Here is a 19,760-nt window from a genome sequence, read left to right as displayed (position 1 = left end):
ACTTTATGATACACAATGTCTGTATGTGTTGTATGACATTATTATAACCTTTTACAGTCTTTGTTACATTATATTATAATCTTAGTCTTTGTTTTATATAATAAACATTACAAAGTCTTTTTGCATTATATTATTATAACATTTTATAGCCTTTGTTACATTGTATTATATTATTATAACATTGTAGTTTTTTTGTATTAAATTATGACATTTTATAGTTTTGTTACATTATTATATTTTAGCCTTTGTTGCGTAATAGTATTAGAATTTTATTTGTTACATTATATTTCTATAATTGTATAATCTTTGCTACATTGTATTATATTATTATAACATTATACTGTTACATTGTGTTACATTATTATGACATTTTAGTTGTTGTTCCATGATTATAATTTTATTTGTTACATTGTATCACATATCCAGATAATTTTCTGGTCTCTTCTTGTAGAGATGACTCTCCCAGTGCCTCCAGATCTTGTCTTGTCTTATTATGGGGATGACTGGGATTTGCTGGGAACTTCTCCTGCTCCTGACATTACACACACTGATCCTCACCAGTCACTTCAGCAGCAGCACATGGAGTAAGTTGCTGCTCCTCCTTCCAGTTCTTCTCATCCCCCTCCTCCTCTGGCTGCACACTTCATGCCCCCTGTATGGGAATGCAGTTCTCCACAAGTGTCCTGTATATGTTGGGGAGATGCAGGGCAGGGGCTGGAGGCAGTCATCATGGTGCTGGAGAGTAGGCAGCTCTGTGCCCATGTGTGAGGTGGCATCATTCATCACTATGGGGATTGCACTGCTGGAGTATTAGCCTGGAGGACACTGATGCCCTGTGCAGGGACCTGGGGGGCTGGAGGAGACTTTACTGGAGTCCTGGCTGCCTGGACTGAGCCCACCTGGGATTCCTCTTCTCACCCTGGAGCACCATGGCATTTACTTTTGCTGCTTTCTGCTACATGTTGTCCCTGGTCCTGTGCGCAGCTCTCATCTTCTTTGCGATTTGGCATGTAAGTAATGGGCAAGGGGAACAGAGGGTGGCAGGAGTATATCCAAGTGTTATCTGTATAGAGGCAGAAAGGGTGGCAAGGGTATATCCAGGGGTTATGTGTATGGGAGCAGAAAGGGTGGCAGTGGTATATCCAGGGGTTATCTGTATAGGGGCAGAAAGGGTGGCAAGGGTATATCCAGGGATTATGTGTAGGGGAGCAGAGAGAGTGGCAGGGGTATATCCAGGGGTTATGTGTATAGGGGCAGATAGAGTGGCAAGGGTATATCCAGGGGTTATGAATATATGACTACATAGGGTGGCAGGGTTTCTAAGATTTATGTACATAGGGGTACAGAGGGTGGCAGTGCATATCCAGGACTTATGTGCATAAAATACAAAGAACGTGTCAGGGCATCTAGGAATACTTTTTAAGGGCACAGAGGCTTGCAGGGCATCCAAGTGCTATGTGAATAGTGGCACACAGAGGCATCCTGGTGTTATGTTTATAGGGGAATTTGAGGGTGGAAGGCCATGTTCAGCAGTTATGTGTGTAGGGGCACAGAGGGTGTCAGGAATTTAAGAACTATGTGTAAAGTGGCACACAGGGTAGTAGGGGCATATCCAAGAGTTATATGTATAGGGGCACATTGTGTGGTAGGGGCATATCAACAGGTTATGTGCATAGGCTGGAGCAGGCACTGGTAGGACATTCAGGAGCGATTATTATAGAGGGACTTACAGGGGTGTAAGGTCATATCCAGGAATCATGTGCATAAGATGTACAGAGGGTGTCATGGCACTCAGGTGGAATGTTTATAGGGGCACAGATGGTGGCAGAGCATAAAAGAGTTATATGTATATGGGGCACAGAAGGTAGCAAGGTATACCTAAGATTTATATCTATAGGTATTTCTCAGGGGGGAGGTTATGATGGGAGTTATACTACCACCACAGCTTACATGACAGGATACCTTAGTCTTTCTTTACCCTGGTGATACAGTATAGCAGGTTATTTATTATGTATCATGCACAGACACACAGTGTCACATATTAGACTATAAATGGCTCTGGTTCTTGATTCTTCTCTGTTCACATTCTCCTGTTTCTGGTCTTTCCACTTTAGTATGAGAAAAATGGTCATTAGGGGCACAGGGGTGACCTGGGCATCCTGGTGTTATGGCATAAAGGACATTTCTGTACAGTCTTCTTTATGTGACTTAGCAGGGGGTTGCCTGATCAACCTCTTTTATTGGACACCATGACACCTTTGTCCATGAGCTTTGACTTGGAACATAAGTGCATGGGACAGAGCCACAACTGAGCTACAATATAATGTACAGCAGGAGGATGGTGCTATGTACAGGAAAACTAGTCACTTCTGCAGCTAAACCCTTTAAAGGGGTTGTCCAGAATAAAAGTATAATTATCAGGATATGGCGTAACAAAAAAAATGGGCAGTGCTAGTGATCTCAGGACCAGATAGAAGAGAACAGCAGCAGGATAATGTCAGTACAGAAGGACAGGGAACAGAGGAGGAGATGGAATAGGGCTGAAATTTCTGCAAAAGCCTGACTGTTCTAAACATAGAACTTTTTGCTGGAGGACCCCATTATTCTGATGATTGGTGCAAAGGGGGGTTAATATTATAGTAGTTATATTCTTGTACATAGGAGCAGTATTATAGTAGTTATATTCCTGTACATAAGAGCAGTATTATAGTAGTTATAGTCTTGTACATAAGAGCAGTATTATAGTAGTTATATTCTTGTACATAGGGGCAGTATTATAGTAGTTATATTCTTGTACATAGGAGGTAGTATTATAGTAGTTATATTCTTGTACATAGGAGTAGTATTATAGTAGTTATATTCTTGTGCATAGGGGCAGTATTATAGTAGTTATATTCTTGTACATAGGGGAAGTATTATAGTAGTTATATTCTTGCACATAGGAGCAGTATTATAGTAGTTATATTCTTGTATATAGGAGTAGTATTATAGTAGTCATATTCTTGTAAATAAGAGCAGTATTATAGTAGTTATATTCTTGTACATAGGGGCAGTATTATAGTAGTTATATTCCTGTACATAGGAGCAGTATTATAGTAGTTATATTCTTGTACATAGGAGCAGTATTATAGTAGTTATATTCTTGTACATAGGAGGTAGTATTATAGAAGTTATATTCTTGTACATAGGAGCAGTATTATAGTAGTTATATTCTTGTACATAGGGGCAGTATTATAGTAGTTATATTCTTGTACATAGGGGCAGTATTATAGTAGTTATATTCTTGTACATAGGAGGTAGTATTATAGTAGTTATATTCCTGTACATAGGAGCAGTATTATAGTAGTTATATTCTTGTACATAGGGGCAGTATTATAGTAGTTATATTCTTGTACATAGGAGGTAGTATTATAGTAGTTATATTCCTGTACATAGGAGCAGTATTATAGTAGTTATATTCTTGTACATAGGGGGCAGTATTATAGTAGTTATATTCTTGTACATAGGAGGTAGTATTATAGTAGTTATATTCTTGTACATAGGAGGTAGTATTATAGTAGTTATATTCTTGTATATAGGAGCAGTATTATAGTAGTTATATTCTTGTATATAGGAGCAGTATTATAGTAGTTATATTCTTGTACATAGGAGGTAGTATTATAGTAGTTATATTCTTGTACATAGGAGCAGTATTATAGTAGTTATTATAATATTCCAATTTAGCCCCCACAGTATAATGTCCCCCTCATTTTTTCTTCACAATGTCTTTCTCCATGTTGCCCCCACAGTATAATGTGCTCCAATATGTGGCACCTACAATATAATGTCCCTTTACGTGTAGTCCCCACAAGAAATGCACACAAAGAAACAAAAATACCCACAGTTCATTTGAAGACAGGACATTATTCCTGCTACCCAGGACAGGGGGACAGCACCTGATATCCAGGACTGTACCCTTTAAATCCAGGAAAGTGGTAAGGTATGCTTGAAGGTTCCTCTGCCAAATAAAATATACCAGTTTTCTAAATCGCACAGGGTAGGTAGGTAGGGGCCTCCTTACAGATTTTGCATTGGGGTCTGGGATCTTTAAGTTATGACTCTGGGCCTATACACAAAACAACGGGACATATTGGAAAAAATTTTTAGTTACCCCTAGGAACCAATCACAGCGCAACTTTCATTTTTCAGGAGCAGAATTTAAAATGAAAGCTGCGCTGTGATTGGTTTCTATGGCTGTGATTGGTTGCTATGGGTGAATAAGACAGTTTTGTTTTTCAACAGTTTTAATAAATCTGCCCCAATGATTTCGTTTCCAAAAACGTGACATCAGGGGAGTCATCCAGGACTGTCAAGTCTGCAACAATTCTCTACAATGGGGGACGTTTATGAAACCATATTGTTGTCCAGGGCAACCAATTACAGCACGGCTTTCATCATGTATTCTGGTCTTGAAAAATGAAAGCTGCGCTGTGATTGGCTGCTATGGGCAACAAACTGCACTTTTGCTTTTGATGGATCGACCACATTGTATTTCTTAAGATTTTTCAAAAATTATCCAAGTGCAAGATGGATAAAATAAAGAAACCGCCTATACGCACCCTATAAATATCCAGTGTCGACCTCTGCTTACATCTGCTCCCGTCCATATTGGCTGTGTAATAGTGATGTCACCTTTATTGTTCACATGACTGCAGAGTCATATGAATGCTGAGTATGATGTCATCACTACAGGGTCTGTGGGGATCACGCACGACTGAAAAATCCCAAATTTCTCAAAGTAAAGTTAATGAACTGTACGGGCAGCACACGGGGGACACGCTAATGTCATCACACGGATCTGTGTACCGTACATGCATCGGCAGTGCTTCCATGTGTACTTTCATTCAATGAATAGGAACTGCGGAAGCAGGGCCTCAAAACTGGACAGGAATAGGACCTACTCCATATTTTGCGGCCCGGACTGTCGGCCGGCACACGACCATGTAAGGCCGGGTTCACACGATGTATTATGGCACGTAATGTGGTACGTAGACGCTGCGGGAGGTTTTGCGGGCCGTATACACTCCCATTGTTTTCAATGGGAGCTGGTACCGTATACGCGGTACTATTTTGCGGCCGCCGCAAAATCACGGCCGCAAAATAGCGCCGCGTATACGGTACCGGCTCCCATTGAAAACAATGGGAGCGTATACAACCCGGAAAACCTCCCTCCCTCCCTGCCATAATACATCGTGTGAACCCGGCCTAATTCACGGTCATAAATACAGTTCAACCAATCGAAGATCCAGCAGCCACGATAAAATTTTCAAGTCTTTATTTCAATCCAATATAAAAAAATCATCATATAAATGGGCAAAAATGGCACTCCCCGCCTCAGATGTAATTCAGATCGGTTGTCATCCGCTGACGTGTTTCAGAACAAATGGCTATGACTAAGGAACGTTTGTTCCGAAACGCGTCAGCCGATGCCAAGCAATCTGAACATTTTATCGTGACTGCTGGATCTTTGATTGGTTTTCCATGTGGAGCGCTCTGGGCCGACAGAGCTCATCTTTCCTTGCACCCAGCAAATTTCTACAGAATCGTGAGTTTTTTCTCTAGGATATGAACTTATTTCTATTGTGATTGACAAGTAAGAGTATTTCGGAAGTCTCTGTATGTGGGCTGTGTTATTCCCCTTCCCCCATTCCTTTACACACTTAGCATAAATACAGGTCCATAGAAATGAATGGGCCAGTGTACTATCCGGGAAAAAAACATTCATATGGTCGTCTGCAAGGTGTCTGGAGGCTTGGACTCACTGCATTGTAGGCATCTATGAGGCTAGGGGTGCCTGACCCCATATATACAGTATGGATATCACTATTTTACGCAGTCTTCTACCCTTTTGCTATATCTCGGACAACCCCTTTGTCTGGAAATGGTTAGAGGTCACATGACTTCACTTTTGCTCATCCCCCCAGGGGCCATAGAGAGGGGTTCCCATAGGCTACATTGATAGCCTTGTCTATAAATAAGTCTGTGTACACGTAGGGAGCGTGGCGTTCCCGAGGCTGGATATTAGATTGTCGCTCCCATCTTATTGCAGTCTGGCACTGTGTGGTATCTGGGCCAAGAAGATTAATCTGTCTCCCGGTGAGAAAGTTTCATGCCGGCGCCTGCACTTTACAGTGGAAAACTTCTATATACTGTAAAATGAAATGGCCGGAGTCTGCTCCCATGGTTCACTGTGACCTAGTTGTCTCCATACACGATAATGCTAGTGGAATATTGGCGCATTTTTGCCCCCCATATTGTGGCTGCAACTTCTATCCTGACTATGGGTTTAGTGATTTGACTTAAAGGTGTTGTTCCACCAAAGCAACTTAGACCCTATGCTTGGTTTAGGTTACCGATCATTGGGGGTCCAACCCTTGGCTCTCCAGTCTGAATGGAGTGGTAGTCAAAACATCATGCCCCCCACTCCATTCATTTAATTGAGACAGCTGGAGATCGCCAAGGGCTTGCACTATAGCTGTCTCTGGTGCTCCCATAGAAAGAATGAAGTTTGTGTGTGTTGATGGGGGGGGGGGGGGGGGACTTGGGGTTGCCAATCACTGCTCCATTCAGACTGGGAAGCCAAACACCCCTGTTCTTATGATTGTCGGGGTCTCTGCAGTTTACAACATATCCCCTATTCTGTTGCTTTGGTGAGATCAGGGCTGGTGCCAGCACTCAGCAAGACTGGGCACCGGGCAGGGCCCATAGGTGGAGGGGGGCCTCTGTCACTTCCTGTAGAAGAATCTCCATAGTCAAAACTGGGTGTGATAACCCCTTTAACAGCATCATAGAGAATATAGACAATAGACTGACGGTCGGGTCACCATACTATGGGTGCAAAATACATTAGAAAGTTGCATAACTTTTCATTGTATAAGAATATGGTACATTTACATAAAACTGGACATCCCCTTTAAGGTGTTGTATACCACCATGTGAACATGCCCTTTAAGTGACACAATGGGATCAGTCACCTAAGGATCTTCATACACACGGAGCAGCCTTGGGCCCTACTCAATCAAGACATGACCCTTATGGGATCAATATGTCACCTTGTTGAAGGGAATATGTCCATAGCTCCTGCCAATGTATTTCCAAAAAGTTAACCCTTTTCCCACTGGTTCTAACATTACTATAGTTATATTATGTTAGGTAGTAAAGAGTTCGATGAGAGCTGTATAGGTTAGAATACAGTGAGCTCCCCCTAGTGTTGGTTGCAGGCAGACAGCATTTTACCATATAAAATGCAAGTTCACATGTATATGTTTTGCCATAAATCCATCGTGCAGGTAAAGGGAACAAAACTAAATACAAGCGCTGATGTCCATGGTCTCAGAGACTCAGATACATACACATCTATGCAAGAATACAAATCTTACTATTAAAATGGTGAATGTTTTCTGCCATGAACTGCACTGAAGAAGAATGGAACTGAACTGCAGTTCCAGACACAACCTTTGGACAGGATGTGGCGCTGTTTCTTAAAGAAAGCATCCATGTTTATCAAATCTTTTACAATCCCTTGAAGTCTTTCACTCCATCATATGCGATATGTCCTCCTAAACGCTCCTTTAAGGACATTTACGTAAATCGACAGCTTGCTGCTTAATGTCTCGTGTCCTCGGTATACAGCCATGAAATTTTCATAGCTGTATTTACACCAGTTCACACTAAGTGTTGCCATTCCCTGCGGTGTATGAGCGCGCTCAGTCACTGCCACCGTCCAGCTGTTGCTTCCTGGGCTTTCATTCATGGTTCTGGACGCTGGCGATGAATTATTGATATAAAGTTTCCAGCGGGGCGCGGGATTCTTAGAAGTATTTCTACTGCTGGATAATTTAGTATCAGTGTATCCGGCTGTCATGTTGTGTCAGCCTAAAGTGATGTGAAATGACACTCATGTCTGCCATGTCTGGGCTTCACTGCAGCGGAGACCGTACGCCGTCCCACCGTAAACTTCTACCGTATGACCCTTAAAATCAGTTTAATTCCTTACCGGTTAAGCCCAGAATAAACTCTTATCGGAGGTGACCCTATATTATAAATAATGGCGGCCAAAAGACAGCTGCATATATGTCAATGCACAGTACATAACCATGGGGCCTCATCGCAACACGTAAAATGAAGGCCCTATCTACCAGCAGCCTCCTCTTCAGCTGTTACTGGGCACCATAACCAAAAATCACAAATGGGCCCCACCCCTTTATTTAGGTCACACCCTCAACATTTTGGATACTTCCTTTCAAACTGCGGCAATTCTGGGCACCTGGAGAAAACAGCTAAAACTGCAACCAGCCAATTATTTTCCCTGCAGCGGCCACTACAGGTGATATGTAGTATTACATTGTGTCCACTTAGATCAGGGGTAGGGAACCTTCGGCTCTCCCGCTGCTGTGAAACTACAACTCCCATCATGCTCCATTCTCTTCTATGGGAGTTCCAAGAACAGCAGAGCAAGTATGCATGCTGGGAGTTGTAGTCAGTGGCGTAACTACCACAGAGGCAGCAGAGGCAGCTGCCACAGGGGCCGGGACATCAGGGGCCCGGTGACAGCTGCTACTGCTGCTATAATTATTCTCAGAGGTCTTTTCGGACCCTCGAGTATAATGATCGGGGCCCCCTGTTGGTGGAATACTTTCCACCAACAGGGGACCCTGAAGCTGCAGCAACGGCTGAGATACAGGAGCTGCAGGTCTGGCTCCTCTCAGCGCTTCAGGACGCTCCCCCTCTCTCTCCCCCCTCCCTTTCTCTGCCTGTCCTCTGCCCACCAATGAGAGGGCTGAGGAGAGCCCAGGAGGCGGGGCTTATCCCTGCCGAGCTCCTGCCGTCCTGCACACCAGAAGAGAGGAAGAAGAAGCTGCTCCAGGAAACTGAAACTGAAGCTACACAGGTACATACTGGGGTTACTAGGCTTATTAATATCAGGCATTTGGGGGGATTACTTTTGTTTTAGTAACTCCATGTGCCTCATATTAATAGCAGTTAACCCTATCATGTCCCTCACATTAACCCCTGTGTGCCTCACCATAAGAGTTACTGATATGTGAGACATATGGGGGTAATAGTAATGAAGATACTTTATTATTACCTCCATGTCTCTCACATATCAGTAACTCTTATGGTGAGGCACACAGGGGTTAATGTGAGGGACATGATGGGCTTAACTTCTATTAATATGAGGCACATGGAGTTACTAAATTGTAATGCACATGACCAGATTTTTTATCCACAATTGTCCTGGTATAGCGGTCAGCGGGTGACGTGACAGTATTTAGTCCTGTACGGGCCACTATGGGACATAATACTGTGTGTAAGGGCCACTCTGGGACATAATACTGTGTGCAGTGACCACTATTGGGTATAATACTGTGTGCAGGGGCCTCTAAGGGACATAATACTGTGTGCAGGGGACACTATTGGTCATAATAGAGCGCGCAGGAATGCGTAGGAGGGACTCGGTCGAGATCTTCGGTGTCGGGGAGGGGGGGGCCATGTCAAAAGTTCGCCACGGGGCCCCCGCCATTCCTAGTTACGCCACTGGTTGTAGTTTTGCAACAGCTGGAGAGCCGTACGTTCCCTACCCCTGACTTAGATAAATGACCAACCATGTAATGCAAAAGTGGCCAAATCTGCAAGAAATGGAGCCGCTATACTGAGTACTATATAGGGTACTGCGTGCCGTGTGAGTACTATAGGCTGTATGGTAAATTAGCAAATAGGCAAACTTGCGATTTTCTAGATTTCACTCTATACGACAGTAAATTTTTCCAAAATCTCAAACCTAATTAAATTTAAAAAAAAAACATGCTCATTTGTAATTGACCAATGTGCCCGTTTGTGTCCAGCTCAAAAACAGCATCTGAAACCAATTTTATATTATCGCAACAGCACCCCTGGTGGCTAAAGCTTAGAATGCAAGTGAAAGCCAGTTCTAATTGCCAGGCATTAATGCTTTCTCGTATTATGGGATTACACAGATCCAGTTATCCGTGAATAAACAAATTCTGTCGTATACGAGAAGCTTGGATTTTAGCCACAATTCTTAATTTTGCGCAGAGCGATGTTTCCCATACTGTTTGTTGGAAAAATAGCCGTATCTCGTAGGCAAGCAGCTTGCTGAACATGAGAACGGGACAATGAGAGGCAGAAACGTAGATGAGACTAGACAGGATTATGTCTCGGCTGTAATGTGACCCGGGGCAGAGCAGCGGCAGAGCTGATAGACTCGAGCAGACAGTTGGGTAAATGCGGGGAGGTATATCGACGACGCGCACAGTAATATGTCTATGGGAAGTTTTGTCAAGCGGAACAGAATGTTTTTAGAATTTTTTGTTTGATTTTTGCTTAAACTACTTGTAGCAATGCAAAACAGAGAAGTCACAATGTAATATTAATGTGGGAGGAGATATCAAAGGTCTACCAACCTTCCTCGTATAATATTCTATATGCTGGTTCTGGTGACAGAAACCTATCTATCTGCAGGGCTGGGGTGATATGCTGGTTCTGGTGACACTAACCTATCTATCTGCAGGGCTGGGGTGATATGCTGGTTCTGGTGACACTAACCTATCTATCTGCAGGGCTGGGGTGATATACTGGTTCTGGTGACACTAACCTATCTATCTGCAGGACTGGGGTGATATGCTGGTTCTGGTGATACTAACCTATCTATCTGCAGGGCTGGGGTGATATACTGGTTCTGGTGACACTAACCTATCTATCTGCAGGCATGGGGTGATATACTGGGGTATGGTGACAGTAACCTATCTATCTGCAGGGCTGGGGTGATATACTGGTTCTGGTGATACTAACCTATCTATCTGCAGGGCTGGGGTGATATGCTGGTTCTGGTGACAATAACCTATCTATCTGCAGGACTGGGGTGATATGCTGGATCTGGTGACATTTTATTTAGAATGCCTATTTTATGTATTACATACTATCTGTACACTTTTTCATTGGAGGAAACTGCAGGTCATGGATATAGATTCCTTCCATGGGAACATTTTGAGAATTATTTTATCATGGACATATTAATAATTTGTGGGATTAAACTGTATGGAGGATTTTTCCATTTGAGCACTTCTCGGCTTTTGTGTTGTTGTTAATCCCTTCCTGTTGTTTGGTATTGTAATCCTGAATACTTCTATACATTACATCGCCAGGAACAAACCTTATACATCAATAGTACAAGCAGTTATAAGAAACTTTGTAATATATCTTACAGAGAAATGCCGCTGTCCCCTCTTATCAGGTTGATTTCTTCCTCCCCTCTTTCTTTTACATTGACGTTCACTATGAAATCTCTGCTGAGGTCTGGTCCCCATCAATCACATATTGATGACATGTCAGTAGTTTGTTTTTTTTTTTTTTTTAGGAAAGTCACATTGATACAAAGTGGGGTAGATATTCCCTTAAAAGGTGTTGCCTGATCAAAGACTAGAGTGATCAGATGATCGGTTTGGAAACAGTGGCCACTACTGGGAAAATGTGGTGTTACACGGTGGCCATTAACATGAAAGAAAAGGACTGAGTCAGTTAGAATGGTAATGCTTATATCCCTCCATGATGTCCAACCCCTTCATTTCGGCATAGGTTGTCTTCATGAGTTAACCCCTTCATATAAGTGATCCATTCACGATCATCGGGATATATAATGATACTTGTCCAGAAATGTGACAGCGACTTTCTCGCCTGGCAGCAGCGCTCCTCTATTAGGCAACAGGCTGCAGACACAGTTGCAGATGACTTTCTTGCTGAGCCCCTGAGATTTATTCATTTCATTTGCTCAGCCTCTTCCTGCCGCTGTCACAGACGTAAACAAATAGCACATTTACTACAATCAGATGAGATGATTCTCTTATGGGGTGCCACAGCCTGCAGAGCTGCGCTCCCCTCCAGTGTGATAAATGGGCTGAAGTGCAGACTGTACAAATTAACTATTCATGGGGTGTAAAAAATAGAAAAGATTGCTCCGTCTCATATCTCCTACATGTTATTATGAAAATAAGATCAGCTTGGGAATGTTAGCTGCGGGTCTGGGAGATTTGTGGCTGCGGATAATATAATTTCATGGTATAAATCATCATTGTGAGGCATAAAATCTGTAAAGATGTACAAAGATCAAACCAAACCTTTAAGGCTGGGTTCACATTTGCTTTGTCGTCTCTGCATGGATTTAGTTTCTGTGATCCGTCGGAAGATCATAACAACTGATTAGACGGGTCATTGATCTCAGTGGGTTTATAGAACCATCCCCTGGTGTCAGTGGCGTAACTAGGAATGGCGGGGCCCCCGTGGCGAACTTTTGACATGGTCGACCCCCCCCCCCCCCCGACCGACACTGACGCCGAAGACCTCAACCGACCCCCTCCTACGCATTTCTGCGCGTTCTATTATGCCGCATAGTGGCCCCTTAACACAGTATTATCCCCCATAGTGGCCCCTGCACACAGTATTATCCCCCATAGTGGCCCCTGCACACAGTATTATCCCCCATAGTGGCCCCTACACACAGTATTATCCCCAATAGTGGCCCCTCCATACAGTATTATGCCCCATAGTGGCCCCTGCACACAGTATTATCCCCCATAGTGTCCCCTGCACACGGTATTATCCCCCATAGTGGCCCCTGCACAGAGTATTATCCCCAATAGTGGCCCCTCCATACAGTATTATGTCCCTTAGTGGCCCCTGCAAACAGTATTATCCCCCATAGTGGCCCCTGCAAACAGTATTATCCCCCATAGTGGCCCCTGCAAACAGTAGTATCCCTCATAGTGTCCCCTGCACACAGTATTATACCCCATAGTTGCCCCTGCACAGAGTACTATGTCCCACTGTGAACACCCATAAACAATTATTATACTCTGGGGTCTTTTCAGACCCCAGAGTATAATAATCGGAGACCTGGGGGAATAAAAACATAAAAAACTACTGTTACTTACCTGTCCCCCGGCTCCTACCCGATCTTCTGCGCTGCCTTCTGCGCTGCTGTCCTTGTTCAATGACGTCGGACGTCACATGACCCGGGACGCAGGCCGGGTTCATGTGACGTCAGAGACGTTAGGAAGGAGGCCTGGCAGGATCGTGGAGAGGTAAGTAACAGTGTTTTTTATGTTTCTTACCTCTCCCGGTCAGCCAATCATTATATTCGGGGGTCCGAAAAGACCACCGAGTATAATGATAGCAGCGGTAGCGGCTGTCACCGGGCCCCCAATGTCCCGGGCCCTGTGGCAGCTGCCTCCGCTGCTATGGCGGTAGTAACGCCACTGCCTGGTGTGTGTTTGGAGCATTCCCCCCCACCACCACCACCACCGTGTATCCGCTTTTTTGGAAGGAGACAGTAGTCAGATTGGCAGCCTTCTGCTCCAACCAAAATATACTGATACATAATGGAAAGCAACAAATGCAAGGCAGGATGGACTTTCCACGTACGGGACCCAGGTTACAAAACCAAGGACTGTCAGACAACAGGTTCACTAGCAAAATAAAGAACTAAACCAGTTACCTATAGGAAGACAAAGGGAGTAACAAACTAGTGAAGGTCGTACCAGGAGAGTAAATAGTAGGCGAAACGAGTATCAAAGCAGAGTCCAAGTCCAAGTCAAGAAGTCGAATCAAAGAAGTAAAAGTCAATTCCAAGTCAGAAGTCAAGGAGTTAAACCTGAAGAAAGAGCCAAGTAAGTGCGTTCACACGACGTAACGTGTAGCGTGATCTGGCACGTATACGGCATGTCAGAGTTTGAGCGCTCAAAAAGATCCCATAGATTTCAATGGGAGTTACGAGCATACACGCTGCATTATTTTGTGCCCGTAATTTTGCGGCTCTTCCTGACAGAGACTTTCACAATTTATAGATTAAATTTTTGAAAATTTCTGCCGTTTTGTTTACCAAATTCTTCTGCGGCTCTGATTGTTTCCATGGCAACAGACTACAAAAACCACTGTGCAGTCTGATTAGCAGCGATACTCTGTCTGTCCCCTAATGTGCATTTGGTAGGTTGGCTATAAGTAGGTCACATGGAAAAGTAAAAGACTATGGGACTAATTCCTGTCCTTAATAGGACTTTCTGATGAGCTTAAACAAGGGTCATAATGGTATCCTATGTCTCTAACTCATTGGATTGCCTGGAAAAGGCAGATGGAATAATGGAAAATGCCGGACTCCAATTCTAGTGACTAATGGGGATCCACCAATCAAATATTTACAATGTGATAAGCAAAAAAATCCTTTAAAGGGGCCTGTCACCACAACCCAGCTTATTATCCCAGTCCTGCAGATAGATAGGTTATGGTCACCTGAATTATATGGTGTGTTCACCTTGTGAATCACTGCCTCGGTTGCTGAGATATCGCTTGTTTTGGTTAATATGCAACCTATCTATCTGCAGGGCTGGGGTGATATGCTGGGTCTGGTGACACTAACCTATCTATCTGCAGGGCTGGGGTGATATGCTGGTTCAGGTGACACTAACCTATCTATCTGCAGGGCTGGGGTGATATGCTGGGTCTGGTGACAGTAACCTATCTATCTGCAGGGCTGGGGTGATATGCTGGTTCTGGTGACTATAACCTATCTATCTGCAGGACTGGGGTGATATGCTGGTTCTGGTGACAGTAACCTATCTATCTGCAGGGCTGGGGTGATATGCTGGGTCTGGTGACAGTAACCTATCTATCTGCAGGGCTGGGGTGATATGCTGGTTCTGGTGACACTAGCCTATCTATCTGCAGGGCTGGGGTGATATGCTGGTTCTGGTGACTATAACCTATCTATCTGCAGGACTGGGGTGATATGCTGGTTCTGGTGACAGTAACCTATCTATCTGCAGGGCTGGGGTGATGTGCTGGGTCTGGTGACAGTAACCTATCTATCTACAGGGCTGGGGTGATATGCTGAGTCTGGTGACACTAACCTATCTATCTGCAGGGCTGGGGTGATATGCTGGTTCTGGTGACAGTAACCTATCTACCTGCAGGGCTGGGGTGATGTGCTGGGTCTGGTGACAGTAACCTATCTATCTACAGGGCTGGGGGATATGCTGGGTCTGGTGACACTAACCTATCTATCTGCAGGCATGGGGTGATATGCTGGTTCTGGTGACACTAACCTATCTATCTGCAGGGCTGGGGGATATGCTGGGTCTGGTGACTATAACCTATCTATCTGCAGGACTGGGGTGATATGCTGGTTCTGGTGACAGTAACCTATCTATCTGCAGGGCTGGGGTGATATGCTGGGTCTGGTGACTATAACCTATCTATCTGCAGGACTGGGGTGATATGCTGGTTCTGGTGACAGTAACCTATCTATCTGCAGGGCTGAGGTGATATACTGGTGCTGGTGACACTAACCTATCTATCTGCAGGGCTGGGGTGATATGTTGGGTCTGGTGGAGGAGGATCCACAAGGGGGCACTATGGGAAGGTGTCGGAGTAGGCAGTGTGATTCTCTAGGCAATGTTCTGCATGGATATTTTTATGTTTTGGTATCACGTGGATATTACTGTCTCATCATGTACCACCTATCAGAACATTATACAGACCTAGTACTCCCCTTCATGACAGCGCTGCCCCCTAATGGCAATGGCCTCTTTAATCAGAATAATGCCCCCTACCACAGGAACATGACAAATAGATCAAGGTGGTAACTCAGCTCCGACACCCCAGTTGTGCTTCCAATTGAACATCTGTGGGATCTGCAGGAAATACAAGTCTGATCCACTGAGCAATATCCAATACTGGCCGGAATAGATTGTGATCTCCAGGGACTGATGACAGGGATACAATCCTTGTACAGCACTGCACTATATGTAGGTGCTATATAAGCGCTATAAGTGCTGCAAATACAATTTGCTCAGAGACGGTAATAACCATAGAGTAATAAAGAGGTAAGACATTATTCAGATGAGCCTCGTAATGTAACAGCCCAGAGCGGCGACCGCCATCACAGGGCACGGGAAAATGAGAAGATTATAATGAGGAAACCTGAACATTTCCATTCCTGATGCTACAGGATTCATCACCTCCGGGGGGCGCTCAGTGATGGAGACCTCAGAACGGTTTATAAACTTTTCACAGCTTGTTATTTTCAGCCCGAGGAAAGACGGGAAATTATCATTTATATTGAGTCACATTAGAGATAATTCCTTACTTGTATCCTGATAAATAGGTTTATGAAGGAAGTATTGGGCTCCAGCAGTAAGTATGTGCACCCCCCCCATCACTCCTCTATACTATACACCGCTACAGCTCAGTATGGGGGGGGGGGGGGTGTTCACTTATTATGGTTTTCTTGGTATCATTGTTATCATCGTATCATGGTGTCGTATCAGTCTTATCCGGAATTTATCCTTCAAGGTGGGAAATATTTAAAGAGGACCTTTCACCACTTTTGGGCACAGGCAGTTCTATATACTGCCAGAAAGCTGACAGTGCGCTGAATTCAGCGCACTGTCGGCTTTCCCGATCTGTGCCCGGTGTGAAGAGCTTACGGCCCGGTACCGTAGCTCTTCTATGGTCAGAAGGGCGTTTCTGACCATTAGCCAGGAACGTCCTTCTGCCTCGCGGCGCCTATCGCGCTGTGCTGTGGAGCGGGGAGGAACGCCCCCTCCCTCTCCTGATAATGCAAGTCTACGGACAAGCAGTGTGAGCAGAGGGAGGGGGCGTTCCTCCCCGCTCCACAGCACAGCGCGATAGGCGCCGCGAGGCAGAAGGACGTTCCTGGCTAATGGTCAGAAACGCCCTTCTGACCATAGAAGAGCTACGGTACCGGGCCGTAAGCTCTTCACACCGGGCACAGATCGGGAAAGCCGACAGTGCGCTGAATTCAGCGCACTGTCAGCTTTCTGGCAGTATATAGAACTGCCTGTGCCCAGATATGGTGAAAGGTCCTCTTTAACTATTTAATTGCAACTATTTAATTGCAATTGAAATGTTCTGTTTAATTAGGTAAAGTAGAAGTGGACAAAATAGTATTGCTGGGGTCTGAGTGCTCGGACCCTCATAGATCAAAGGGTGCACTGAGAGATGGATAGATAGATAGATAGATAGATAGATAGATAGATAGATAGATAGATAGATGGGGTGTGGTCTGGGAAGACAGGTACATTCCAGCACCTAAAGGGTGTATGGTAAAGACTCACACCAGGGAGGTCGGCTGACTAATCAGGCCCTAATAACAGTCTGACTGTGAAGACTTGCAGGGTGGCACCACACTGACAGAGCTGATCTCTCCATACCAAACCTACAGAGCAGGTACTGTGCCACCCGTTGTTGTTGCCAAGGTGGGAAACTGGTAGCCAGTCTCTTGTATAGTCAGCGAAAAGTGTTCCTATGTTTTAGTCAGTTCAGGTGTTTGTTTTTTGTTAATTGTGCCTTTGCAAAGGCAGTGTATGCACTACAAGTGAATAAAGCCTGAACTTGTGTGCATCTACCTGAGCGGTTCCCCATGATAGATAGATAGATAGATAGATAGATAGATAGATAGATAGATAGATAGATAGATAGATAGATAGGAGACATTTTCAAGTATCATCAGCTGTGGAGATTTCATGAGATGCAGTGAAGTAGAAGAACAGAGCAGATAGCGGAGTCTTAGAAATATCTTGTCGCTCTCAGTCATCTCCGCTCTTTACAGTATAAGTAATAAGAAAACTGTTTTATCAATGGCTGAATAAGTAGGAAATTGCCAAAGGTGAAATGTATCATGTCAGGGGCACCGGATAATTCCATGAGAAATCACATCTCCATCTGTGATAAGTCACGGGGTGACAGCTCATGTCTTTATATCTTCTCCAGCATACACATGATATCTGAGATTTGAGGACAACTGACCCCATTATGGAGCACTAGGTTTATGATTAAAGGGGCTCTTCAATTTCGATAATCTAATTTTTGTTATAAGAATACTCTAACAATGAGCTGCGGGGACCACTGTGATCGGCCACAAGCTGCCTGGGAAAACTAGCAGCACTAGTACAATTTCCCTGCAGCACCACCACCGGTCTAATTAAGTATTAAACAGATCTCACTGAAGTCAGTGTAGTGTATGGACATGGCGGGTCCTCCAGAGTAAGAGATGCTTTATGTAGCCACTCTGCACTGTTGCTTATAGATGACGGTCCGGAGTGGGGGATTTTCATGAACTGGGCTATGTATGACAATGTAATCTCTTATGTAATCTCTTATGTTATAAACTATCATATGGTTGTCATGGGACTGAGAGGCTGTGGGAGAGGACATAGCAGTACCACTAGGGGGCACTTAAACATACATAGATTTACAGCCATTGAAAATGGGTAGGAACTTATTCATTGTCATGTGTGTGCTCATCATGAAACCTCCATACTCAAACCCATTAATCCTGTATCCATCACTATAGTCAATGCAGGTCCAGTCTGTACAGTCCAGGTTTCTTATTCAACACATCACTGCAAACAAAGCCATTGGTGCCTGGCTGTCAGAGGGAGGACATGGAATGGGTGCCATGACCTCAAATTTCCTTTTACTAAGTGCCTGGAAATGTTGCAGGCAGAGACAGGGGATGTAATGATGGCGCCCTCTGTGTATGGATGGTGGACAAGGAAACTGTGGGAGCAGCTGATGTTTGTTGGTGGATCAAACAATCCTCTCTACTGGTGATCTATCTGGGCCGTGCTGTTTACCATGCATGTACCCTCACATAACCACTGCCCCAACACCTCCCAATGGTCAGAATGGTCAAGACGATGGCAGTTCAGCAAAATGACCATTCTGCATCTCTTAGTCCTATGAGGCGCTAATTGTTACAATGTGCCATCTGGGTTAAATATCTTTGAGTGTGTCGCAGAGACATATCTAGCAGTGAACAATCTCTTATCAAGACATACACTACCCAAAAGTAGCCTCTGAGTGACTTTCTAAAAGGCAGCAGGGAAGCACATTTACGCCCTCTTGGGGTAAGACTCAATGTCTGGTTTACCTGTATCAGCCTGAGACAGAACTACACAAAGAGTTTTACAGCAATTCGACTTCTATTTGGTGTGGCATATTTTTGCCAGTGATTGTGTTATTGCATGGTTTATCTGTATATACACACACACACACACACACACACACATATAGTGATATTGAATAAAGCATTTTTGAATGTATCGGGTGGGGGTTTAGTGATATTCCAGTACATGCTTTTGGAAATGTGTGGGATAATATGGCTCATGAAATGCATGCAGATCCGTCGCTCGGCACTAAGAACACTCTCATCATTTCTTGCAGATAATTGCCTTTGACGAATTAAGAACAGACTTCAAAAGCCCAATTGATCAGTGTAATCCGGCGCACGCGGTAAGTCAGCTTTGAAGATGTCCGCTCGCTCAGAATTCATGCTTTTGTCTTATGATCACAGGACATGGGGCTATAAACTGTAGAGATCACAACAGGTCAATAGCATGCCACAGAGTTGGGGTGGTTAAGTGTTCGATTTTAACCACTGTCACCTGGATCTCAAATTCCTTAAAGGGATCCTATCATTCAGACAACATTTTTTCTAAGTACCACGTCGGAATAGCCTTAAGAAAGGCTATTAGTCTCCTACCTTTCACCGTCTTCTCCGCACCGCCGTTCGACTACAATCCCGGTTTTTGTCGGTATGTAAATGATTTCTTTCGCAGCACTGAGGGCGGCCGCAATGCTGCGAGTGAACTATCTCCAGCACCGCCTTCATCTTCTTCAGGAACGGC

General features: G+C 44.3%; 1 protein-coding gene across 1 annotated transcript in view; it reads left to right on the top strand.

The window, feature by feature from the left end:
* The first annotated feature begins 580 nt into the window (after window positions 1-580).
* CNIH3 (cornichon family AMPA receptor auxiliary protein 3) overlaps window positions 581-19,760 on the top strand; it is a 39,528-nt gene continuing 20,348 nt past the window's right edge. The window contains exons 1-2 of the mRNA XM_075266504.1: window positions 581-1,010; window positions 19,297-19,365. Of these exons, the coding sequence (XP_075122605.1) occupies window positions 930-1,010; window positions 19,297-19,365 (150 nt within the window). The 5' untranslated portion in view covers window positions 581-929. The remainder of the gene's footprint in view (window positions 1,011-19,296; window positions 19,366-19,760) is intronic.

This window comes from Leptodactylus fuscus, chromosome 3, assembly GCF_031893055.1.
Source record: "Leptodactylus fuscus isolate aLepFus1 chromosome 3, aLepFus1.hap2, whole genome shotgun sequence".
In the NCBI taxonomy this organism is placed as follows: Eukaryota; Metazoa; Chordata; class Amphibia; order Anura; family Leptodactylidae; genus Leptodactylus; species Leptodactylus fuscus.
This window is presented reverse-complemented; position numbering and strand designations above follow the sequence as displayed.